At 54.2% G+C, this 24068-nt stretch overlaps 1 protein-coding gene across 1 annotated transcript; it reads left to right on the forward strand.

Annotated features, from left to right (window-relative positions):
* The first annotated feature begins 2938 nt into the window (after positions 1-2938).
* On the forward strand, positions 2939-20461 carry VSX2 (visual system homeobox 2). Its single transcript, XM_042940663.1, has 5 exons — positions 2939-3308; positions 4604-4688; positions 8392-8515; positions 18738-18918; positions 19757-20461. Exons 1-5 carry the CDS (start codon positions 2939-2941, stop codon positions 20080-20082), a joined length of 1086 nt encoding a protein of 361 aa, XP_042796597.1. The 3' UTR covers positions 20083-20461.
* Positions 20462-24068: the final 3607 nt, after the last annotated feature.

Below are 24068 nucleotides of genomic sequence, written 5' to 3' on the forward strand. Positions count from 1 at the left end.
CCTTCCAGGGTAGGCTGACATGGAGAGGAGGCCAAGAGAGGGATGAAGTCAAAAGAGAACAGCTTTTGACACCAGACTCCCTTGAGGTGGAGTCTGGTCTTTGCTGCTTACTAGCTCGGTCACTTGGGACAAGTTACCTAACCTCTCTGGGAACCTAAGTTTCCATATTCATAAAATGGGAAGGAAAGCCACTGTTTTGCACAACTCCAGGGGGCACCACTCACATTGTTATCTATGTGACTGATGCCACATGGAACCCAAATCCATAGAATACAAGGTGTAGGCTACCTCAAGATTGCGTATCTTTGAATCTGCACCTTGCAAGTGAGAATATCTATGCCACGTGTATCAACTAGAAGAAGAAGAAGAAGAAGAAGAAGAAGAAGAAGAAGAAGAAGAAGAAGAAAAGAAAAGAAAAGAAAGAAAAAAGAAAGAAAAGGAAAGTAAAAGAAAAGGAAAGAAAAGAAAAAAGAAAGAAAAGGAAAGGAAAAGAAAAGAAAAAATAAGAAAAAACAAAACAAAAAAAACAAGAATAGCTATGTCAACTTTCAGTTGTGGATCCAAGACACTAAAAGGGTTCTTGTGAGATCAGATTATGTTGCCTAAAGGGAATGAGCAAGATAGACGCACAGTAGGAATGACATTATTATGGGATGAGGAGGCAGGCCTTGGAGTGAACAGTATACTTCTTCCAGACACTTCCCTCACTGAGAAATACCCCAGTCTAATTCCAGCTGTTGTGTGGACCAGGCCACAGTGAGCAGAGACCCATCTCATAACAGCCCTGATAGCAAGACCTCAGTTTCCATACCCTATGGGGTCTCCTCTTACCTCTCAGTTTGGTCTCATGCCAACCACAAAGGGCACTAGACACCCTGGCAGTAGGCTGGGTTAGGAGGTTTCGATTTATTTGGGGGGTTGCAGCTGACTGGCCAAGAAATCCTGAATGGAATCTCTCCCCCAGACTGGCTTTCCAGTCTTGGCCTAAAGAAACTAACCCTGTCTTTATCTTGCCTCATAGGGTGAATTTGATGCAAGAAATATTTAAAACAATCAATTCAGGGGCGCCTGGGTGGCTCAGTCGGTTAAGCGGCCGACTTTGGCTCAGGTCACAATCTCGCAGTCCGTGAGTTCGAGCCCCGCGTCGGGCACTGTGCTGACAGTTCAGAGCCTGGAGCCTGTTTCAGATTCTGTGTCTCCCTCTCTCTGACCCTCCCCTGTTCATGCTCTGTCTCTCTCTGTCTCAAAAATAAATAAACGTTAAAAAAAATTTTTTTTAAACAATCAATTCAACCAACTTTATTTGTGAAGCAAGGAAATAAAGGCTTACTTCTCTTAAAAAAGAAAGAAGGAAAGAAAGAAAGAAAGAAAGAAAGAAAGAAAGAAAGAAAGAAAGAAAAAGAAAGAAAGGAAGGAAAGAAAGAAAAGAAAGGAAGGAAGAAAAAGAAAGGAAAAAGAAAGAAAGAAAAAGAAAGGAAAGAAAGATTTAAAACCTAGTGTATATTAGGCACAGTAGAGGGGGATGCCAATGTAGACAAGACAGCCCCTGGCCCCAAGAATGTCACAGAAGAATTAGCTGAGCTGGTGTAATGCAGGGGCTCAGAGGTCCATGGCAGGTGTGTGTGTGTGTGTGTGTGTGTGTGTGTGTGTGTGTGTGTAGAATCACCTTCACTTCACATTTGGGCCCAAGGGGATCATGTTCCCTGCAGAGCCCTCAAGCAGGAAACCATTGGCTCCACTGCCCATTTTTGCAATTCAGGCTTTTCCCCAGATAAGGCTCCTGCCTCTCACCACTTTTCAACTGGCCCAGTTGGTGGCAATTCTGCAACTTCCAACACAGGAGTTAGTCAAGGGATCCCACTCAACTGGAGACACAAGCTCACCTTTTAATGGCCTCTAAGGCCTTCTCGCCACCCCTCTCCTCCCCACCAACAATCCCATCCTCTTCGTTCTGTGTGCTCAGTGAACTCTAAGGGATAGCCGATCCCTTGTGTTGTCTGTCTGAATTACTGCAGAACCCCTGGCTCCTAGCTCAGAGCTGGTAAGGTGCTCAGTCCGTATTAGTTGAATGAATGGATGGAAGAATAAATGAAGTCCTTCCATGGAAGCTGGGCACACTTCATGCTTACTCTAGGAAGATGTTCAGATGGCCATGGTTGTTCTCCAAATGAAATCACCACTGTTCTTTCCCACCAGAGACTCTTACTCCGGACCCCTTTAGCATCCATTTATTCATTGGGCCAATGTTTACTGAGTAGCTCTTCTGAACCAGGCACTTTATCCTGTGCCGTAAGGCAAATGTGGAGCCCTTCCCACCCACACATCTCCCTCTTCATACCCTGGCCCCCTCTTTTCTCCCATGCCACCACACACCCTGCCCAGCCCACTTACCCCTCTTCCTTGTTCTGCCTTTTACACAAGGATCCCATATTTGGGCTTCTCTGACCCTATCAACCTGCACTGGACACAAAGGAGGGAGGAGGACTCCCAGCCTCTAGCGCCGGCCCTCAGCCCATCCTCCCACCCCACCCCAGGGACCTGGCCCAGCCAGGCTCTGCCCAGAATCCCAAGCCACCCAGCCTCCTGGAACAGCCCTGAACCTTGTTGACTCGTTTCAGCCCCTGGGGTCCCTGCCCATGGGCGTCCTGCCGAGTCCACCCGGTGCCCGGCCCCCAGCGCCCTGGCCCCTCGGTACTGCCTGCGGCGGGAGCTGCCAGCTTTTTGGAATTCCTAATGCTCCTGGCCCCGGTGATTGGCTGCTCAGCTCTGACCCCACTTGGGCTGCCGCCTGGTTGGATAAAAGGGGAATCTCCTTGGGGCTCCAGAGCATTAGACACCGGAGGGGGCACCTGGGACCAACTTCGCGAAGCGGGGAGCCCGGCGGGGGGGTGGGGGGAGCGAAAGACCTGCGGCCTCAGCCCCTCCAAAGAACCGGGAGATGACGGGGAAAGCGGGGGAAGCGCTGAGCAAGCCCAAATCCGAGACTGTGGCCAAGAGTTCCTCGGGGGTCGCCCCGGCCAGGTGCACGGGGTTCGGCATTCAGGAGATCCTGGGCTTGAACAAGGAGCCCCCCAGCTCCCACCCGCGGGCTGCCCTCGACGGCCTGGCCCCCGGGCACTTGCTGGCGGCGCGCTCCGTGCTCAGTCCCGCAGGAGTGGGCGGCATGGGGCTGCTGGGGCCCGGGGGGCTCCCCGGCTTCTACGCGCAGCCCACCTTCCTGGAAGTGCTGTCCGACCCGCAGAGCGTCCACTTGCAGCCGCTGGGCAGAGCGTCGGGGCCGCTGGACACCAGCCAGACGGCCAGCTCGGGTAGGTGAGGGCGAGGCTGCCAGGCTGCCTGACTGGGGGCAAGAGCCGGAGCTCCGCGCCGTCGGCTTTCGCTGTCACCGCAAGGCCTCCCCCGGGCGCAAAAGTTCGCGCCTGGCCGAGGGGTCGCAGCTCCGGCCTGGGGCTGGCGCGCCCGGGGCAGGGGCCCGGAGGATGCTCCCGCTGGCCGCCTGGTTTCGGCCCCGGCGTTTCCGGCCTCCGCGCTGTTCTCTCGTCCCCTCGTCTGGCCCCGCTCTGCCCCAGCGCCAGGTTGGGGCCCCACCGGAAACCGGGCTTGGCGTGTCGGAGCCCGTGGGGCGGGCTGCGGGCCCCCAGCTCCGCTGCTCCACTGCGGCCCCGGCCTCCCGGAGGACCCTCGCTCTGTTCCGTGTGCTGGAGGCCCGGGGAAGCGGGTGCCCGCTTCGGCCCCAGCCCTGGTACCCAAAGTTGTTGTTCCTTCCTCTTTTTTCTCCGTTCCACAACGCCCACGTTGGTCACCTGGGGTTTATTTTTCACCCCACGCGCTCGGACAACCTGGCCTCTGCTGCGGCCGAAGCGGCCGCCGTTCAGTTGCTCCCAAACGCCACAATATATCCGATGCCGGCGCCTGCCGGCTCAGGGGGCCCCCGGGATGACCCCACCGCGCCCTCCCTGGACTGCTTTCCCGGCCTTGCGTCCCCACCCGCTCGGGCTCCGGCTCGTGCTCTCTCTCGGCAGTTCCCCCGATTTTTCGTTTATCTTTTTATTTATTTATTTATTTATTTTTATTTGGAGGGGCAACGAAAAGTGGCGCGTCGCAGTCTCTCCAGTCTCGAGCGGGGGCGCATTCTGCAGGCACGGAAAAAAGGGGCTGTGCCCGGGGAGACCCCAGCCCTTCCCGGCGCCCAGCTCCCGGCGCCTCGGCTCCGCTCCTCGGGGCCAACTTTAAGGCCCGGGGCGCCGGGGCTGCAGGCGCGGGGCAGGGCGCAGCGCCGGGATCACCGCCCGCGGGCCCCGCGACTCCCTGAGGCTGCCTCGCTCCACCGCCGTCCCTGCCCCAGGCGCGTTGGGGCCTTTGCCTCTCTTGCAACGAAATCTGTTCAAAATCTGAGGATTGGGGCGCCGGCGCGGGTACAGCCAGCCGGGTCTTAGGGATGGGGTCGCCCTCTCGGAGGGCTTCCGAGGCGGGCAGAGCAGGCCCCCGGCGCTTCCGCAGGCGGCCCGGGGTGGGGCCCTCGCGGGCTTCGGGCGCCTCAAGTCCCCGGGCGCCGGCGAGCTCTCCCCCCATCCTGCCGCATGTGCCTCCGCCCGCTTTTCAGATTCTGAAGATGTTTCCTCCAGCGACCGAAAAATGTCCAAATCGGCTTTAAACCAGACCAAGAAACGGAAGAAGCGGAGACACAGGTAAGGCCCCTGCGGCGCCTTCTGCTACCTCTTCTGCCCACCCACTCCCTGCCGTGTCCTCTGTGGGGGTCGGGTCGCTCCGACCCTATTTTCGCCGGCTCGTGAGTTGAAACCTGAGGCTGTGCCGGGGCGGGGAGACTGAACGTTGTTTGGGGACATTCGCCCGGGACCCTGGCGTCCAGCCACACGGGGCGAGGATGGTGTGTGGCCTCCGGGGAGGCGGCACGGGGCGGGCTTTTTCCTTCGGGAGAAAGGAAAGGCCAAACCCGAGCCAGAGAGGGGCAGGCGGCCCCCAGATTCGATCCCTGCACCAGCACCTTCGGAAAGCCGCGCGTACCTCCCGCGCACGCCGGTCCCTCTGCCCTCGGCCCCCGGGACCGCATTCCTCTCCCGCGGCCCCTGTCCTCTCTGCCACACACCACCCCCCCCCCCCCCAGTCTTCTGCTCCCACCGTTCCCCAAATCTTGAGCGTGATACCTGCACTGATGGGAATTTTTCGTTAGGCTTCTGCTCTCTTGTGATCCTGAGAGAGTCTCTTCCCGTCCCCCAGCCTCGGTTTCCTCGTCTGTAAAATGGGGAGGGAAGGTGTGTGGACTGGCTGACCCCGCCAGCCCCAGCTGGAGTGGAGTGGGCTGCATTAGGCCACAGGCTAAAGGGAGAATTTTAAAAGATATGCCTTCAAACTGGCATTACTGGCACATTTTTGAAATGTAATAGGTGCTGAAAGGTAATTCCTGAAAAGTAAACCCTCTCCGCCCCCACCCCAGACTCTCGTTCCTGTCCACATCCACTCCACAGCTACCCGGTCCTTGTAGGAATTTATGGGGAGGTTTTTAAGGAAATAGAGAAGCAAGAACCAGAAATCTGCCCGACTGGCTGCAAGCGCTGCCTCCAGACTCCTTCCCTGTGCTCACCCTCTGGTGTGTTACCCCAAATCTCTCTCTGCGCACCAGTCTAGGTGGGATCTCCAGAGGGTTCCTGCTGACTCTCCCGACATTTCTCCCCTGCGAGTTCTCCCTGCTGCATTCCACCCCATCCTCTTCTCCCCAATTCGTTCTCAGCCTCTTGGCACCCTTTCTCTGGGTACTTTTTTTGCATTTTCCTCTTCCTTAGCCCCTGAAAACCCCTCTATTGGCTTCCACCTTGTAAAATGGCTTTTCCTGGCCTCTAAGACCCCAATAGGTTCAGGCTGGAATGAAGGTGAACTTTGACTTGGTTTCTCAGTAACCCCAGCGGTGGTTTTGTTTTGTTTAGCTTTGTTTTGTTTTAAACGGAAGCATTGATCCTGGGTCACTTTGGACATTCATTCATCCAACACATATTCATTAGAACATTTTTTAATGCGCCCATCTCGTGCTGGTCCCAGGGTGGGCAATCCTGTCAGCCTCCCCGAGCAGGGACAGACGCGGGGACCATGGAGGGAGGACAGTTCAGAGTCCGGGCTGAACTGCTTCTGTGCTGGTATGGAATGAGAAGCAGGGTTCACATAGCAAGGAGAGTTCTAGTAAAAGCATCCCCTGCATGCCGGAACAGTGTTTCTGTTCCAGGACGTGTCCTTGTGTGGCACCTGGAGCTTGCTGACCCATAGCCCAAAGTCTATGCTTAACGCTCCTGACTGTCCTCCTCTGACACTCTCCTCTCCGAGGAGATGGTTGGGAGCTTTGGAGGCTTCTCAGTGCAACAGTATAACTCACCACCTGCCCTGGGTTTCAGGTTATGTCTGGTGCACGAAAGGAGCAGATTATTAGAGATATTATTAGAACGGCGACTGATTGCCAGTGCAGCTTTTAATTGGTAAAAAATATTTTTTCCTGAACTTCTCTCACTTGAGGATTTCAGGTAAGAGACCCTAGAGTCTGGTGATGAGAGATGGGCATCTCTTTTTCTCTCTGAAATGTGCTGGGCTTAGAGAAGGGAGGAGGGATGGAGCAGAAGCCTTGGGAGTCTCTCAGATTTTGCACTTCTCTGTACTGGGAAAGCTCAGCTCTGCAGACAGGATGCAGTGGGCACCAAAAGGGGCTGGGGTTCTGCGCAAAGCCAGGAGCAGGGTTTGAATCCCACTTTGGGGATACAGGAGGCTCCCTGGAGGGCACGTGTCAACACAGGGATTCGCTCTGAGGCAGGACTAAGGGAAAGTTTGGGGGATTTGAGGTTTTATTTTGTTTTATTTTTCAATGAGAGCTCTCCCATGCAGAGGCTGGCACTTGAATGGTTCTAAATCTCTAAATCTCTAAACGTCTCTTCTTTGGCTTTGGCCAAGCCACAATACCTGTGTGACTTTGTTTCCCTAGTTTTGAAAACGGCTTGCATATTTTGATTGTTTATTTGGACGATCTCTTCCAGGGGCCCTTTAGTAAGTGACAAGAGCAAAATAGAAACCAGCAGATCTTCAAAATTCTGAAGAATTCACTTTCTGTATACATAAACATTCCATTCCCCCCTCCCAGGAGAATAGGAGAAACGATTTAGAATCAAGCCAGTCATTTTCTATAAAGGGCAGAATCTTTCTTCCTCACACATCCCTTGCATCATCCCCCAAGATATTAAAGCCGACACACCAGCACAAGGACCCACTGGGGCTTACACCTATACTTTTCCCTTGTGTTGGGTAAGGGTGAAAGTGAGGGCCGTCAGTGAAGGATTCTAACCAACCGCCCCCCCACCCCCACCCCGTGCTGGTCCCAGGGTCAGATCCCAGAGGCTCAAGCGTGGAATGTACCATTTTTACAAATGGGTTTGCGGAATCTGGACTATAAGGTCTGAAAAGAGAAGAATTTGTGCCTATAAGTGGATGTGTATAGTTCATGGAAAAAAGATGGGCTCCATGAAGCCCCTGATATTGGAGGTAAAATTTTGTGTTGGACCGTATTCATTTGCACATTGGCCCAGGGAGAAAGAAAGGCTGTAGCTTGTACCAGATTTTTAAAACAGATTAGGACCCAAACAGGTCAATGGAATCTGCTCTGTGGGGAGTGGGGGCTGTGTAGGAGGCTCTCTCAGAGTGAGAGTGACCAGAATGGACCGCCCCGAAGTGGAGGGGGTCTGCAGGCAGCTCTAAGGAGCTAGTAAATTTGGATGCTGGCAGGGGAAGGGCTGGTAAGGAGGGCGAGGTGTTGGGGTACGTGAGGAGGTGGGAGATTCAGTTCCCAGCTGTACAAACACTGGGGTTGCAGTTGCATTTGACTTTCTGGTGGGTCTTTGAACTTGGGTGTCATTAAAAGGTCAACGACTAAATAAAAAAGGATCGACTATTATACTACTTGCTGTCTGTGAGAGGAAACTGGGAAGCAGGTCCCAGGGGGCCAGAGGCTTTAAGTTATCTGGTGAGTCCCTCACTCTGTGCTTAGAAGGAAGAAGAAGGGCTTTCTACAGTTTTCTAAAATTTCTGAACACCCTTTCCCCCAAATCGCTTCTAGAAAGACTCCCACTATGAAATGTCACCGACATTATGAAATAATGTCCTCCCAAGAAGGGCAAGGTGGATCTTCAGTGTTGAATGAAGACGAGTCTAGAGTGTTAAGCTATGAGTGTGTGTAAATATATGTGAGCGTGAGTGTGTGTGTGAAGGAGTTTATGTCGGATTGTGCTGAGCCAGCCTGTATTTGGGGTCTGTCCAGGTGGCATAGAGGAGGTCCATTCTATCCTCTCTGGAACAGTGTCTTTCAGTTGCTGGATCCTGAGTGTGTGATTTTACTCCCCTTAGGACAATCTTTACTTCCTACCAGCTAGAGGAGCTGGAGAAGGCATTCAATGAAGCCCACTACCCAGATGTCTATGCCCGGGAGATGCTGGCCATGAAAACGGAGCTGCCAGAAGACAGGATACAGGTAACAGAGCCCCAAGTCCCTCTCTCTCTCTTTCCCCACCCTCGGAGGCATTGACTGCCCCAGGCTCCCGGACACCTGTGACCCCATCTCCCACCCCCCTGCTATGGGTCCTTATGAATGACAGTTCATTTAAGCTGACAGGTATTTGCTGAACACCCATCATGTGACGTGGGCACTGTTGGGGACAAGAGACTTAGATGACGTAGCCTGGCCTGCTGTTCCAGACCCTAGGGTTCCTGAGGCGTATGTCAGGCAGACCGTGAAGGGCCCTGTGGTGGGAAAAGGAGTGCTGGGTGGGTCATGGGCTCTCAGTGGGGTCTTTGTTGTGGTCAATATCTCTTAGGACAGCTAAATGTCTGCTCCAAGGCCAGGGGTGGGGAGAGGGGGAGAGTGGCTTCTAGCCCTGACCCCATTCTGTTTCCCTTTCTTCCACTCCCCTGACCCATGAAGAAAAGGTTGCCCCCTCCCTTTCTGTCTACTCCCCACCACGTCCATCCACCCATCCACCAGAAGCTTCTTCTTCCTCTCACACGTGAACAGCTGGCCCTGCCCTGTGGCTGGGGACTTGTGCCTGTAAGTGTGGCTCATTGTTTTGTTTTTTTAAGATTTTATTTTTAAGTAATCTCCACACCCAACATGGGGCTTGAACTTACAGCCCTGGGATCAAGAATCACATGTTCCACTGACTAAGCCAGCCAGGTACGCCTCTCCTAGAGAGTTTTGCGGCATAACCGGCCATGGGTCTGGACAGGAGTGTTCTCAGCTGTGGTGGGTGCAGGGCTTCCCTTCATCAGCAGGAAGACCTTCCCAAGGCCAGAACATCACTAGCTGGGCAGGGGTGTGGCTGCTTAATGGTTTCTCTGGGAGGAGATGAAGTCGGATGGTTTTCTAGGCAGGGCCTCCATGAGGCAGAAGAAGTGAGTGTGGTAGGAGGAGAAACATTTCCAGATTTGGATTTGCCTCAACTGGATCACATCCTTAAATGAAAGCTGCTCCCGTCAGTGGAATGGTCCAGAACAGTTCACTGCTAAGGCTGGGAAAAGTTGTTGATAGGGGGTGTCCTGACTTCCTGAAACCCCTCCCAGTCAAGAACCCTGGGTCTCCAGGTGGGATGTGTGCTGGGGGGAGAAGGAACCAGATAAGTTGTGGGTTGTTTTGTGTTCTCTCATTGGACAACCCGAGAATTGGAAATGAGACATGAGCTACTTTTCCAGAAGAGTCTTCTTCTCCCCTGGAAAGTGATATGGAATTTCAGCCAGTAGCTTTAGACGTTGGCACTAACAATGAGCTCAATTACTCATAAGCAGATTATCTGTTTGGTACATTATCCATGGTGGCCTGGATCCGTCATCCCCCACCCAACTGGGTCCAGTGGGGTAAGCCTGGGTGTTGATTCTGAATCGTATGTGTGCACGTGTGTGTGCGTGTGCGCGTGTGTGTGCGTGTGCGCGTGTGTGTAAGCCAAGGCCCAATCCAATCAATGTGCAGTGGTAACCCATACCTGGCCCTTCCTTAGCACAAAGTTGGCTATTACGAGCGGCTGGGGTGGACGGCTGAAAAATTCCCCTGTTGTCAGGCCTCACTTTTGCACCACTGACCAGTAGGAAGGAACAACTGTCTCTTGCGGTGGGTCGTCCTAAAATCTGTTTGGCCGTGGCGGTGACGGTGGTGATGGTGGGTGGGAGTGTGTGAGGGATTTGGGGGAAGGCTCTTCCTCAGCTGTTACTGCGGTTGCCACAGATGCCCCCCCTCCCCCCCCCTTCTCTAAGTTGCCTGGGGGCGGTGGGGGGGGGGGGCATCTATCCGTGGCGTCTGAAGCTGCAGGAACCAGCAAGGAGGAACTAGGGTGTGGAGTAAATTGATTGCCCTTGGGACTGTGAGGACTGTAGAAATGGGAGAATGGAGACAAGAATCTCTCAGTCTTTGAGCACCACAGGGTTCTTTGGCTAAATGCTGCCTCCAGGAGGTGTTTGTGAGCTGTTAAATGTCCTTGCCCCAGGTGGCGCTGGGGGAGAAAGCCTTAGCATGTGTCAGTGACAGTCACAGCTGTCATTTACAGAGCAGTCTCCATGTGCAGGTGTTCTGAAGACATGACGTGCACAGGGCAAGGGAGTAGGTAGGGTGATTAGGGGCACTGTTTCGGAGCCAAACACATCCTGGCTTCACCATTCCCAGCTGAGTGACCGGACAAGTTACTTCACCTTGCAGAGCCTCTGGTTCCTGTAAAATGGGGATGATGGTGACACCTGCCTGTTGTGCAGATGCTATGCGCCGTGCATAATGAATTCCGCGTGATGCCCGGGCAAATGCCCAGTGCTCACTCCATTTCAGCGCTGATCTCATTAAATCCTGGTGACAACTGAGGAAACGGAAGCACAGCAACTTGCCCAAGGCCACACAGCTAGCAAGTGGGGGGGCACAGGGTTCGAACCCGGGTCTGCGTCTAAAGCCCGGAAGTTCACCACCTCCTCTTGAGCTTGAAGCCTGTGCTTTGACTTGAAGCTGAGGGAACAGAGATGGTTTGAGGTCAGGTGGGGACCTATATCAAACCTTTATAGAGGGGCGCCTGGGTGGCTCAGTCGGTTAAGCGTCCGACTTCAGCTCAGGTCCTGATCTCATGGTCCTTGAGTTCGAGCCCCGCATCGGGCTCTGTGCTGACTGCTCAGAGCCTGGAGCCTGTTTCAGATTCTGTGTCTCCCTCTCTCTCTGACCCTCCCCCGTTCATGCTCTGTCTCTCTCTGTCTCAAAAATAAATAAATGTTAAAAAAAAATTTTTATAAAAAAAACCTTTATAGAAATAACCAATATTGGGCACCTGGGTGGCTCAGTCAGTTAACGGTCTGACTCTTGATTTCAGCTCAGGTCATGATCTTGCGGTTTCATGAGTTTAAGCTCCGCGCTGGGCTCTGCGCAGGCAGTGTGGAGCCTGCTGGGGATTTTCTCTCTCCCTCTCTCTCTACTCCCTCCCCACTCACGCTGTCTCTCTCAAAAAAATAACCAAAATTTGTTTGAGTACCAGACATTATTCTTAAAGAAAAAAACCCTCAAAAACACACTCATAAAAAAATTTTTTTTGAATGGGCACATTCTTGTATATAAATTCATGGTTTGGATTCTCTGACTAGTGCTGTTCCATTCTGACTTTTTTTTTTTTTTTTTAGTTTTATTTATTTTGAGAGACAGAGAGAGCAACCGGGGGAGGGCAGAGAGAGAAGGAGAGAAAGAATCCCAAGCACTGAAAGTGCAGAGCCTGATGAGGGGCTGGAACTCACGAACCGTGAGATCATGACCTGAGCTGAAATCTAGAGTCGGATGCTTAACCGACTGAACCACCCAGGTGTCCCCCATTCTGCCTCTTTTAAAGGGATCCCTGCCCAAGGATAGGGAACAAAGTTTTAAGGAATTTTACTCCAGAAGATAGAAGATGTACCTTGACAGAAGGCTGCAGGGTGTCTCAGCCTGGAACATTTATTAGCATCCCAGGGCAGCTTTGGAAGACACCCATGCTGGGCTCCCAAGCCCAGCTCCCAAGCCCAAACCTGGGCATCTGTATGTTTTTAAAGCTCTCCAGGTGATTGTGGGCAGCCAAAGTAAAAACGCTGGGACAGAGGCTCAGGAAAGGAGTTTCTGCGTTTCAAGTGGGTTCATATGAGTGGAGGGAAGTAGAGTTTGGGGTGACAGGACGGGATGCGGGACAAGATGACCTGTCAGGTGTGCACGGAAGGATGCTGCCTGGGCTACTGGGAAATGTGGGCAAAGCCGCCCCCTACTGGACGTCAGAGGCTGCAGCAAGGCCCAGCTTCTCTGAGCTTGAAGCTGGGACAGGAAGGGAGACGCTGAAATATGGTGTCAGGAATGCTGAGCGCATGTGGAGTGTTAAGTCATTAAATCACTGCAGCAGCGAGCCCAAATTAATCACCTTCCAGCCGGAGGAGAGAGGAAAGAAGCTGGGTGAATGTGATGGGAACTGCCACATGGCCGACAGAGCCAGGCCTGACAGTAGGAAGACAAGGTTGGAGGGCGGGGCCTGGGGAGGCAAGTGCCCAGAATGTGCAAAGAGCGTCCATTGTACAAGATGTCTCCTTTAGGGGGGACAGTCCTGGGAAAACCACAGAGGGTCTCCTGGGAGACCTTTGAGGGAAGGAGCCCTGGGCATGTTGTCCGGTGGGAATGCAAAGATGGGAGCTTCCAGGACAGGAAAGAAGCCATGGGCACAACCACAGCTGCTCACGCTGGCCACACGCACAGCGAGAGGAATGACTGACAGCCTTGCCTGGTCTGCTCCGAGTACGCCCTATGGCAGAAGAGCACCTGTTTGGCAAGTACCCCTCCCCAGGTCCAGTCTATCAATGGAGGCACACACTCTTGGGACCCTCTCTGCCAGTTGTGGAGGCACCTGCCAGACTAGCTGTTGACAGCCAGAGGCATCCTACTAGGCGTTCTGAGCGCTGCTGGGGCACCACCTCTGAGGGGAAATGCACCAGGAAACCCAGATCCTTTCCCAAGCCGGAAGTTCTTGCCTGGAGTGCCAAATCCGGCGACTATGGGCGTCACTTTGGGTCCCTGCTCAGGCACTCAGAGCCCTGCAGTGTCAGGCAGGTGAGGACCGTGACCTTTACACAGGTTCTGCTGAAGAGTTCCAGACCTGACCGTCGCATGAGAGGGGCAGTCTCTTCTAGAAAGTGGGCAGCCAGGAAACTGAAGGAGCGAGCGACTGAAGGAGTATTCGGCGCTTGCCAGAACCAAGAAACCAAGTAGGGAAAAAGATCTAAATGCTTAGAAGGAACCTCAGAGGTGGGAGCGGGGCCAGGAAGGACCTGGCTTTAGGTAAAAAGTTTTCCACTGAGCATTTTCTGGAAAGTGGAACCTCGTCTTGCTGCACATTTATCCACAGAATTCATCCAGCATCAGGCCAGGGTTCTTTAATTATTATTACGTGCCAGGCATTTCCCATGCACTGTTACATTTCATGTTTATAACAAACCTTCAAGAGGGTGGTATTACAGGACAGATGAGGCACTCAAAGCTCGAAAGGCTAAGAAATGCACCCAAGATCACCAAGACCGTTGGAGGCAGAGCAAGGATCTCCAACCTAGGCTTCCTAGCTTCTGATCACGGCCAATTTGCAGGGAGCGTTGGGCACCTGCATGGGTGTTCTCTTGCATTTGAGCCTCAAGGGCCTGCAATACCTTACACATGTGCTGAGAGCGGCAGGGAAATCCGTTGGGCCCTCTGGATGTCTAAGGGGAAACCAGAGGCTGTCTGTATTAAAATAGCATGGTTTGAAGGTTGGATCTGTCTCTCTGCCCCTCTCCTGGAGTTATTATTGTCAGTCCAGCCTTGCTAAAGGGCATGCAGAGGAGGCCAGAGGGGCAGGTAATGCTGTTGATTAACGTTCCCTCTGGGCAGACTCCTGCTGCTATTCTGTGCCTCCATTGAAATAACAAGTAGCACTTCCTGAACACCTCCCTTCTGTGTGATGAGCATGGATGTTAGAAACTTTCACTTCTGTCATTAATCCTCAAACAACCCTGAAAAATAGGTATTGTTTTATATTTGAAGAGATGGAGACTGAGAGAAGGCAAGGAACTTGCCCCAAGTCGCACAGCAGTCGTGGTCACAGCTGAGAATTCCAGTTCAGGACTGTCTGCCTTCAGTGCTTCTCGTACACTTCAAAGTTCTGTACACATGCTGGTTGCTTCCAGGAAGGGAAGAGAAAGGCAAATATGAAGAGTGGTTAGGGTTAATGCTCATTCCTTGTCCACTTCCCTCCGAGGCACCACCGCCACTGCGTCCCTGCCAACTGTCCTAAAAAGAAATTGTTTTGGCTGTCCAGGTTTCCTCCATAAATTGGAGCAGCATCTGGTCTTTGCAGAGAGCCAGGCATTCCAGGAGCCCATAACCGAGGGTCCGGATGACTCCTGGTTTGAACGACCAGCTGGCACCAACTCCCCTGGGGATGTCTGTGGGCAAAGTCTGATCTGCAGACCGGTTATTCATTTGCCCAAATTAGGAGACCCAGGAAAATGGTTCTGTTTATAGGCCCCAGAGATAATCTGAATCCCAAGTCTGTACCCCCTTCTTTAGTGTTCCTATAAAAATGCTGTTTCCATGTGAGAGCCCTGCCCCCCGCCAGCTCCCTGCCCCCCACCCCCCACCCCAAGCACCAGTGCTCATGGAATCCAGAGGAAGTCAGAGCGCTGCATCTTCCCAGGCATCCACACTGGGGCGGGTGGGGTGTTTCTGCCTTTGCATACTCCACAATCCCTTCTCCAGAATCCATAATGCCAAACCATGCTGAAAACAGGGTTCTTTCCTACGTATGTCATCCAAAACTCACTAATGGCAAAAACCAGACCCAACTTTATGCTCTTTATTATTCCCTATGTTTTTATTTATCTGTTTTGTTTTATTTTTTTAAATGTTTTATTTATTTTTGAGAGAGAGAGACAGAGCCTGAGCAGGGGAGGGGCAGAGAGAGGAGACACAGAATCCAAGGCAGGCAGGCAGGCAGGCAGGCTCCAGGCTCTGAGCTGTCAGCGCAAAGCCCAATGCGGGGCTCGAACTCACGAACCATGAGATCATGACCTGAGCTGAAGTCAGACTCTTAACCGACTGAGCCACTCAGAGGCCCCTATTTATCCCTTTTAGTATGAATATGTATATGCTTTGCTGCAGAAATCCAAACTAGTGAGTTTGATTATGGGTGTGCTGCTGCAGAATGCCATGTAATGGTGGTATTTACATCACATTTTCTTTCTAAAATCCAAAACATGGTGGAGTCTGGCTGCATGGGTTCCAGTTAAGAGGTTGTGGTCTTGTTGTTTTATAATGCACTATATTCAAGCAAGAAGGTTAGCTCCTGACCAGGAAGTAAATGTCTGACTTAGATTCATAAAGAAAGCCTTTCCCAACTCTCTGTGGTCAGACTCGGTGCCTCGCTCCATCGCCAACGGCTTCATCCTTCTGCCTTCTCTGAGAGGTGGATGAAACCAGAAGTCACTTACATTTTTATGTGAATTAGTCCTTTTAGATTTATCCTCCATGGAACAAGGCAGCTTGAGACAAGTGGGTACTTATAGAGGGCCACCGAGGGCTATTGGGAAGGAAGACAGGACAAGACAGAGGTCTCACAAATCGCAGGCACTGGGGTTGGCAGATAGTCGGGCAGAGCGCCTGCAGGACAGACAGGTGGCGCTGGGGAGGGATCTAAACAGCTTAGAGTCAGGCCAGGACGATGGGCGAGGTAGCCTGGGCTTGCATTGCTGATCTCCGCTCTGTAGCACACGAAGCGCAGCCATCTAGTGGCTTTCAAATTGCATAAACCCTTTCCTTGGCAGGGGCCCTCCTGGCGGTCCTGGGTCCAGACCAGGGGAAAGGTCCCGCACATTGGCTCCGCAGCTCTCCAGGAGGGCCCGAGCAGGAACGGCAGGTGCCAAACCCGGTGGTGGCAAAAGTGCAGCTCGCCGCAGGCGGCTCCACCCAGGGTGGAACGAGAGACAGTTTTCTAATTGCGGGTGGCGAGGCCCAGGGCGTCTTGGGCCTCTTCTCTCCCATTTTTATGGGTTCCTGGTTGTTTACAAATGGAGATGTTTCAAAACAGAGTCACACACATTTGGGTCTATTTAAAGGTGTGCGTGGAGCGTGCGGTCTTTCCGCAGCCCCGCAGAGGGTGTCTGTGACCACCGGGCTTTGGGGAGGTTGTCAGGAGGCGAGGCGGGGCTGCCGGGGCGCCCTCTGCTGGAGGCGGCCGGCCGCGCGCAGCCGTAGACTCGCGGCTACTGGGGCCGTCGGGGCTCTCACTGCGCCACATAGCGGCGGCGGCGGGAACGGCGGGGGCGTGCGGATCCGAACCCCGCCCGGGGCCTCCCGGCGGCCGAGGCAGCAAAGGGTTAAACTGTCAGCGGCGCGATGTTAAACAGGTGTCAAAGGCGCCCCATATATCTGCAGATTGAAATCAAATTCTTTGCCGTATAAAAAGATAAATTACCCAGGCGCTGCCGCGCGTCCCACTCATCACGCCAGCGCCAGACGGCAAGCAATTTTTTTTTTTAATGTGCTAACGACCTAATCAAGCAATCAAGTCGGAGAAGATTGCAGAGTGACCCGGGCAGCCATCTGCCGGCGAGCCCCGCATTCATTTCCCGCGCCCCCGCGCGGGGTGGGGGCTGGGGTGGGAGCTGCCGGGAGGAAGAGGGGAAAAAATCCTAAACAAATTAACACCCAATTTTCCCCGTCTAATTAGTTAAATGAGAAGTGTTTGGGGTCCCCCAGGGAGTGGGAGCGGCTCGCGGCGCGGCTCGCGCTGCCTCCCCAGCATTAATTAGTGCGGGTCAATGCCGCGGCTCCCGAGAGAGCAGCCGCTTTAATTTCCCGTGATATTTCAGTGCCTGAGGCCCATCGATTCAAACAGAAATTAACTTATTTTTCAATCAGCCCAGGGCTGCCCCTGGGGGTGACTCTTCTTTTGCCGCCTCCTGAATAGAGCTGGAGCAATTTTTCATCAAAAGCTGAAACCTCCGCCTCCGGGGGAGGGGGAGGGGCCCGGAGGGAAGGGCGGGGGACCCGGCGCAGGCGAGGGAATGGAAATCGCAGAGGAAACTAATAGATTTTCCCGGAACCCGCCTCTGTCCTCCCCCCTCAGCCCCCCACTTCCCGGGGCGTCTCGGCCGTCTCGCCATCCCGGGGGTGAGGGCCCGGAGGGGCTGTGAGGGGGCCAAGAGGGGGCCGTTGGCCGGGCCTGGGATCCTAACAGCGCCCACTGGTTTCTCCAGGGGCCTCTCACCTGCTTGAGGGACAGTGCAGCTGTCCCTGGCGCTGACTCCTGGCAGCTGCCGGAAATCTCAGAAAAGCTGCTTTGGGAGACCAAGGAATCTCCCTTCCCCCAAGCACCGGCTTGGAGTGCTATGGACACCCCGAGGGTACCCCATGCCCTGTACCAGTCAGCTTTGGGGCCAGAGAAACAATCTCTAGGGTGCCCCCCACTGCACCTTCCTAGGTCTGCACCCCACTTTCTCTGCACACCAGGAGAATTTTGTCTTCTAACCTGAGGGATGGATGCCCAGCTTCCCTAAATGTCATTCAGGGTTAGATCCAAAACTGTGGGGGAGAGGGTGAATGGAGGATACAGGGCAGAGGAGGGCTTAGCCAGGACAGGGCAGAGAAAGGGGGCTGACTCAGGCCTCCTGGGAGTGTGTCCCCTGGCTTCCTGATCCCTAGGTGCAATGCCCTTTGCTGCCTGGGTCCACACTCGCTCGCTTCCCAGACAGCTCTGGCCCCTGGAGTTGTGGTGGAGAGGGAGCCCTGAACAAGAGGTGCGGTTAGTCCAGCCCTTGGAAGGCATTTGTCCCTCTGCGAGTCACAAAGAGATTCTGTTTATATGCTGGAGGCATGCACACTTGCAAGAGAGCTATCCAGGTGGGGCTTCTCAGAGGCGAACTGAGGACCATGCTGGGGACTGTCCACCTGCAAGACCCTGTCATGAGGCCTCTATTCCATCACCTTAGAACTGCTTCGATTTAAAAAAGAAAAAGGGGCGCCTGAGTGGCTCAGTCCGTTGAGCGTCCCGACTTCGGCTCAGGTCATGATCTCACAGTTCGTGAGTTCGAGCCCCAGGTCAGGCTCTGTGCTGACAGCTCAGAGCCTGGAGCCTGCTTCCAATTCTGTGTCTCCCTCTCTCTCTGCCCCTCCCCCACTCACAATGTGTCTCTCTCTGTCTCTCAAAAATGAATAAACGTTAAAGAATTTTTTTAAAGAAAAAAGAAAAAGAGGGGCACCCGAGTGGCTCATTGGGTTGAGTGTCTGACCTCAGTTCAGGACGTGATCACCTGGTTCTCAGGAGTTCTAGCCCCCCCTAGGGCTCTCTGCTGTCATTGCAGAGACTACTTCGGATCCTCTCTCCCCATCGCTCTCTGCCCCTCCCCTGCTCGCACTCTCTATTCCGCTCTCAAAAATAAAAAAAAACATTAAAAACAAATTCACCCATCGTATTCTTACAGGACTGGGTGTCCTCATTCTGGGCACTCGGAGCCTGGAGGAACCCCAGGGGCACCATGGGGCGGGTGAGCTTAAGTAAGGACACCCTGCTGGAGAGACCAGCAGTCACAAGGGGATGCAGCTGCCAGCAAAGGGGTGGGGACCTTCCCAGTGGGCACACTGAGGTAAGGGACTGGCCTCAGCGTCTCTCAGAACACGCCCCTGACCTGTTCATCCTCACTTGCAGGTCTGGTTCCAGAACCGCAGAGCCAAGTGGAGGAAACGGGAGAAGTGCTGGGGCCGGAGCAGCGTCATGGCGGAGTACGGGCTCTATGGGGCCATGGTGCGGCACTCCATCCCCCTGCCAGAGTCTATCCTCAAGTCTGCCAAGGATGGCATCATGGACTCCTGTGCCCCGTGGCTGCTGGGTAAGAGCCCGCACCCTCCTTGGGGCCCTGCCCCTGTGATGAGGAGAGCGGGCTCCCTGGAGGAGGGGACAGAACCTAGGAGCAGGGAGACCTGGCCACAACAGCCTAGCAGGACACAGGCACTCCAAAACAGGCCTCCTCGTCATCCTTAGGAGGCTCAGAGGGCAGGTTGGGCCCAGGGCTCGGTGTCTATCCCTTGTGCCCCCTTGTTGGGTGGCTAGGACTCTCATCCCTGCCAGGCCCCGGAACTTGGGTTCTTTTGTCTTCTGATAAGGGTGTGGCTGTCGCCCCAGGGTCTGTACCTTCCTTCCCCCTTGGCCAAAGGTGGGCTTGTGGTGAGTGAAACCGCCCCTCTTGAGGGTTCAGGGGACCCCTAGGTCCCTGTGGCCACCATTCTGGTTTTTCCCAAAGGACTTCTTCCCCCTTAAATCTCTCCTGCCATCTTCCCCCACCTGCCCTCAAGGCCTATGTCTGGTAAGCAGCACCAGCCTATCGTGGGGTTCTAAGATCTGGAATCCTGGGAGGGAGAGATGGGGGGGGGGGGCAAGTGCTATGCTTAGGAAGGGACAGAATAGGCTGCCCAGTGCTCAGGTGCCGGGGAACCTGACTTGAAGAAGCCCTCTGCAGGCCTGGTGCCCGGCTGCTGGTCTGTAGCCCCATCCCCTGGCCTCCCTCCCGCTGCCCCAGCCCCGGCCCCTGGGACTCGCGTGACTGTGGTGTGTGAAGTAAGGCTTTCTGCTCGTCCTTAATTCTGGCCTCTCTCTATCTTTGCCGTTTTCAGTTCAAGATGGCTTTCCCAGGCGCTTTTCTAAACCCGAATACCAACAATTCTTTTTAGGGATGCACAAAAAGTCGCTGGAGGCCGCAGCGGAGTCGGGGAGGAAGCCCGAGGTGGAGCGCCAGGCCCTGCCCAAACTCGACAAGATGGAGCCGGAGGAGCGGGGCCCCGACCCTCCAGCGGCCATGTCCCAGGAGGAACTGAGGGAGAACAGCATTGCGGCGCTCCGAGCCAGAGCTCAGGAGCACAGCACCAAAGTGCTGGGGACTGTGTCTGGGCCCGACAGCCTGGCCCGGAATACCGAGGAGCCAGAGGAGGAGGACGCCATGGAAGAAGACAGGCCAGCGGAGAAGCTGAGTCCACCACAGCTTGAGGACATGGCTTAGGTCAAGGGCACGCAGCTACCGGAGCCCCAGGACTCTGCTCTCTTCGGGGCCTGTGGTGTCAGGAGGTGTTCTCTGAGGCAGGGCCCGGGCCTGGCCTCTGCCCCCCTCCCCCGGCCCCACAGGCCCTCCATGACCCCCGGGGTGACTTCAGGCACAACTCAGTTCTGGCCGAGGCTTTGGGCCACGCGGAGACACCCCCTATCTGGTCTTGACCTCTCCAGCATCCTCCCCTTCACCCCAACAGCCCTGCCTCAGAAGCCTTCTTGCTGTCCCAAACCACCCCTTCAAGCCGCTTTCACTCAATCCCTTGGCGACTCTCCCTGTCCAAATCCACCCCTTACTCTGTTCTCTCGCTTGCAAGAGCCTCCCCTTCCCAGCTCTACACCCGCTACGGATTCTGCTCTGGTCGGGCCCAAAGCCCACTTCTGCAGACTCATTGCCTGCCACAGCGGTGACGGGGATTGAGGACCCGCACTCTGGCACCAACGTCCTGAGCCCCCCAGTCTTCAGTAAAACTGTGCTCACCAGCCCGTTCCTTCCTGAGGGCCTGGGCCTGGGCCTCTGCGGTGTGGATGTGCTGCCCTGCAGGCCCAGCTACAACCTCTGCCCACGGTCCAGGTTAAACTTGGAAGGTCTCAGCCTGAGCCCCTCGGCCACCCTCTGTCTCATGCCCTCCACGGTCACCCTTAGGAACCTGCCGGCCCTCTCCACACCCAACCCGCCCCACCGTTCCCCCCAGCATGGGTCCCAGCACCGCACGGGGCCATGTACAATATCTGTAGAGTCCTGGGCCTGGGCCCTGCAGCCAGGGGGTACACGTCACAAATGCTGTGGTCATGGCACTGTTGGGGAGGCCGAACTCTTACCCGGAGCCCTGGGGCCTGCGTTCTGAAGCATCCTGACCCCCCTGGTGTGATGCCTGTGACCCTGACTTGCCATGCAAGACACCTTCTAGAGCTTCTTGCAATTTATCGGTTCGCATGTGTCCTGCCTCGGAGCACCCCAATCCAGCTGTAAAATGAACCCATAAGAAGCCACAGATCTCGACTCCACTTGATCCAGACCATCCTTGGGAGGCCAAGCTTGGAGGGGGCCTGGGGCTATTATAGGCATCAAGGAGTGGTCACCAGAAGGGTGAGAGAGAGAAAGGGCTCAAAGGAGAGCAAAGCAGGAGCCGGTGTTCAACTCAAACCATGCCCGGTGTATGCGTGTTGTCTGCCCGCTAGAATAGGAGGGACATAGTGACCGTGTAGGAATAGGTGACAGGGTGCTTCTTCCTGTATGCAGATGAGAGGAACTGTCCGTACGGGTGGCCTCCCTGCAGCTGCCCCCGGGCCAGACGCAGGTCTCCCTCACCCCCCTGACATTTCCCTCTGCCATGCCACCCACCCTGGCAGGGAATACCTTGCAAGAGGAAGGTCTGAGACAGTGAGTTGGGGTTTTAATTCCGTATCAACAGTTGATTTCTTCCTCACCCGTTCATGGAACTCCCCCACTCTTCTTCTTCTTGTCTTTGTCCCCAGTTGGTTTGAAGTGTTAGACTGTAGCCCCTGCTGTGTAAATACTGTACATAGAGTGGGAAGAAAGAAACTTGATATTGAGGTGTTCGAAATACGGAACTGTAATAACTTCTAGCTATTCCAAACCTGTGATTTCTGTGCCATTTTCTGTAAAGACACAAGTAAGAATAAAACTGATGTAAAAACGTCAGGGGAGGAGGGATCCAGGAATCCTCCATGGGTGAGGATGGTGTACGTATGGGTAGCATAAAAAGTAAATCCATGAAGGCATTTTTAAATCAAAATTACCAGATTCCTCTTTTGAAAGTACTCCAGCCGCACTGGCACCGTGGCCTGCCTTTCTCCACTGAGCGGACGCCACCTTTCAGTGGCACTTGTCACCGTGATTTGGGACCCTCCTCCACTGCAGACACCCCTGAAATATCCCAATCCCGCCTTGCCCCCCACCCCCACCAGAGTACCGACTCCCTCCTTTTGTGTACATGTGTGCACTCTTAAGATCTTGCCTACAACCCAAACACAACGGCAACATGTGGGAAAGGCAGCGGTCTCTGGAAGTAAAAGTCAAACGAACCTGAGCTAAATCCTGTTAAAGAGACAGGAAGTAAACGTGGGAAGGGACTGCATGAAATTGCCTGCAGACAGCTACGACCCGGTGGCTCCACGATGTGCTGGCTGGAATTGCAAGCTGCGAGAGAGGAGGGAGCCGGCCGGATAGCTTCTCTTTGAGCTTTCGGCTCCAGAAATCTCATAAAAGACTGTTTCAAATTGCCTCAGATGTGGAACTCCCTCCCAGAAGAGATTTTCCTGGCAGGCCGTCATCAAAGGAGAATGACAGGGAGCCAGTAGTCCCCGCACCCTGTCTTGGGAGTGGGTATAATCCTCCCGGACCCCGATCCTTGAGGGCACATGTGGGAAATCTCCAACTGTGATGTGGTGAAGGGAAAGATCCAAGAGCCTGGCTTCAAGTCCTGCCTGCAAAGGCTCCCCTGGGCCTTTTCTGAGAAAGTCAGGTCCCTGTAGGGCTCACTGTGGCCCCTTGGCCTAGGAATGCCCTTCCTCCACCCTGCCTGCCCCCACCATTCCAGGAGAGGCACTGCCACTTACCCTACAAGCCCCCTCCTCCCCAGAGCCTTCCTGATCCTCCAGGGAGAGTTTATAGGAGAGTTCTTTCCTAGCACTTGAACACGCCTAGACATCCCTCCATTACAGTATCGTGTGTAATTTCGTGTAATGTTTTGTTTTCAAGTCTATCCTCCTCACAAGACTGATTTCTTCAAGGGTGGGGATTATATCCTGTTCATCTTTTAACCCCAGGAACCATCAAAGGGCCTGACAATCTATCGTTGAATGCACGGATGAATGTTCTCCCTCTAACTCATCCATTTATTCAATCATTTAAAAACATTTATTGAGAATCTCCTGAGTACCAGGCAGTGGGGCAAGGCAGTAGGGATATGGTGGCGGCCAGAGCAGTCTTATTTGGAGGGAAAGAGAGATAGAATTCAAGGAATCACAGTAATAAAAGTCAAACACAGAATTGCCAAGGTTCTAAGGCCTTGGAGGCGTGAGATAGGGGGCCATGAAAGCATATCTGTGGGACTTGAGTCAAGGTGTTGACCTCTGTGCCTCTCTCCTGGGACTGATAACGTCTGTCCCTCCAATGTCATAGTGTTGTGAGGAAGCAGCAAGGAAACTGGCACAGGTGCCACACGAGCACAGGGGAAGCGGGGGAGAGGGGGCACACCCACATAGTCTTCTTAAGCCCAGGGGCCAACCTTGGCAGCTGCCCCCCGCCCCCACTCGGTTAGATCCGGGGGACAACTGGGATGCTCAGAGATTTGGGAGATGACAACCGCCCCAGGGGTTTGCCTTGGGAAGAGGCATGCTGCTTTCTGCAGAGGGACCCGTAGACAAACCCACAGGCAATCAGTGAAGGGAGAGGTGGGGACACTGCAGAGAGAAAGCAAGGACCAGGAAAGGAAGGGCTTGGACAGCCAGGGGCTGAACGAAGGGAAATCCTGCTCAGTGCCGACTGCGATCCTGGGAAAGACTTTTCCCCAAGGATCCTGCAACCCAGCACCTGGAAGAAAGACTTTTTTCCAGGCTTCCCAGGCCCAACAGGCTACCCACAGAGGGCTGCATGTGCCAGGAAGAGCCTGGCAGGGATAGATGAGGAGTCTGTCTGGTGGCAGGAGGTCAGACGGACCTCTGGGGCCTGGTCCATCCAGCTTCCTCTGTCTCCTGAACCCCCAGATCACCAGGAGCCTTGGAGTCTTCCTTCTGCTCCCACCAGAGCTGTAGGGCCCTCTCCTCCCCGGCTGTCCTGGGGACCTGGGGGCATGGCACCTGGGTCATCAGCTGTAGCAAAGGTACACGTACAAATGGCAGATGTGAATCATCGGGGAACCTGGCGACGGGTTTATGGGAACTCTCTGTGCTATCGTCACCATTTTTCTATAAATC

The sequence above is a fragment of the Panthera leo genome, chromosome B3, assembly GCF_018350215.1.
Source record: "Panthera leo isolate Ple1 chromosome B3, P.leo_Ple1_pat1.1, whole genome shotgun sequence".
Classification (NCBI taxonomy): domain Eukaryota; kingdom Metazoa; phylum Chordata; class Mammalia; order Carnivora; family Felidae; genus Panthera; species Panthera leo.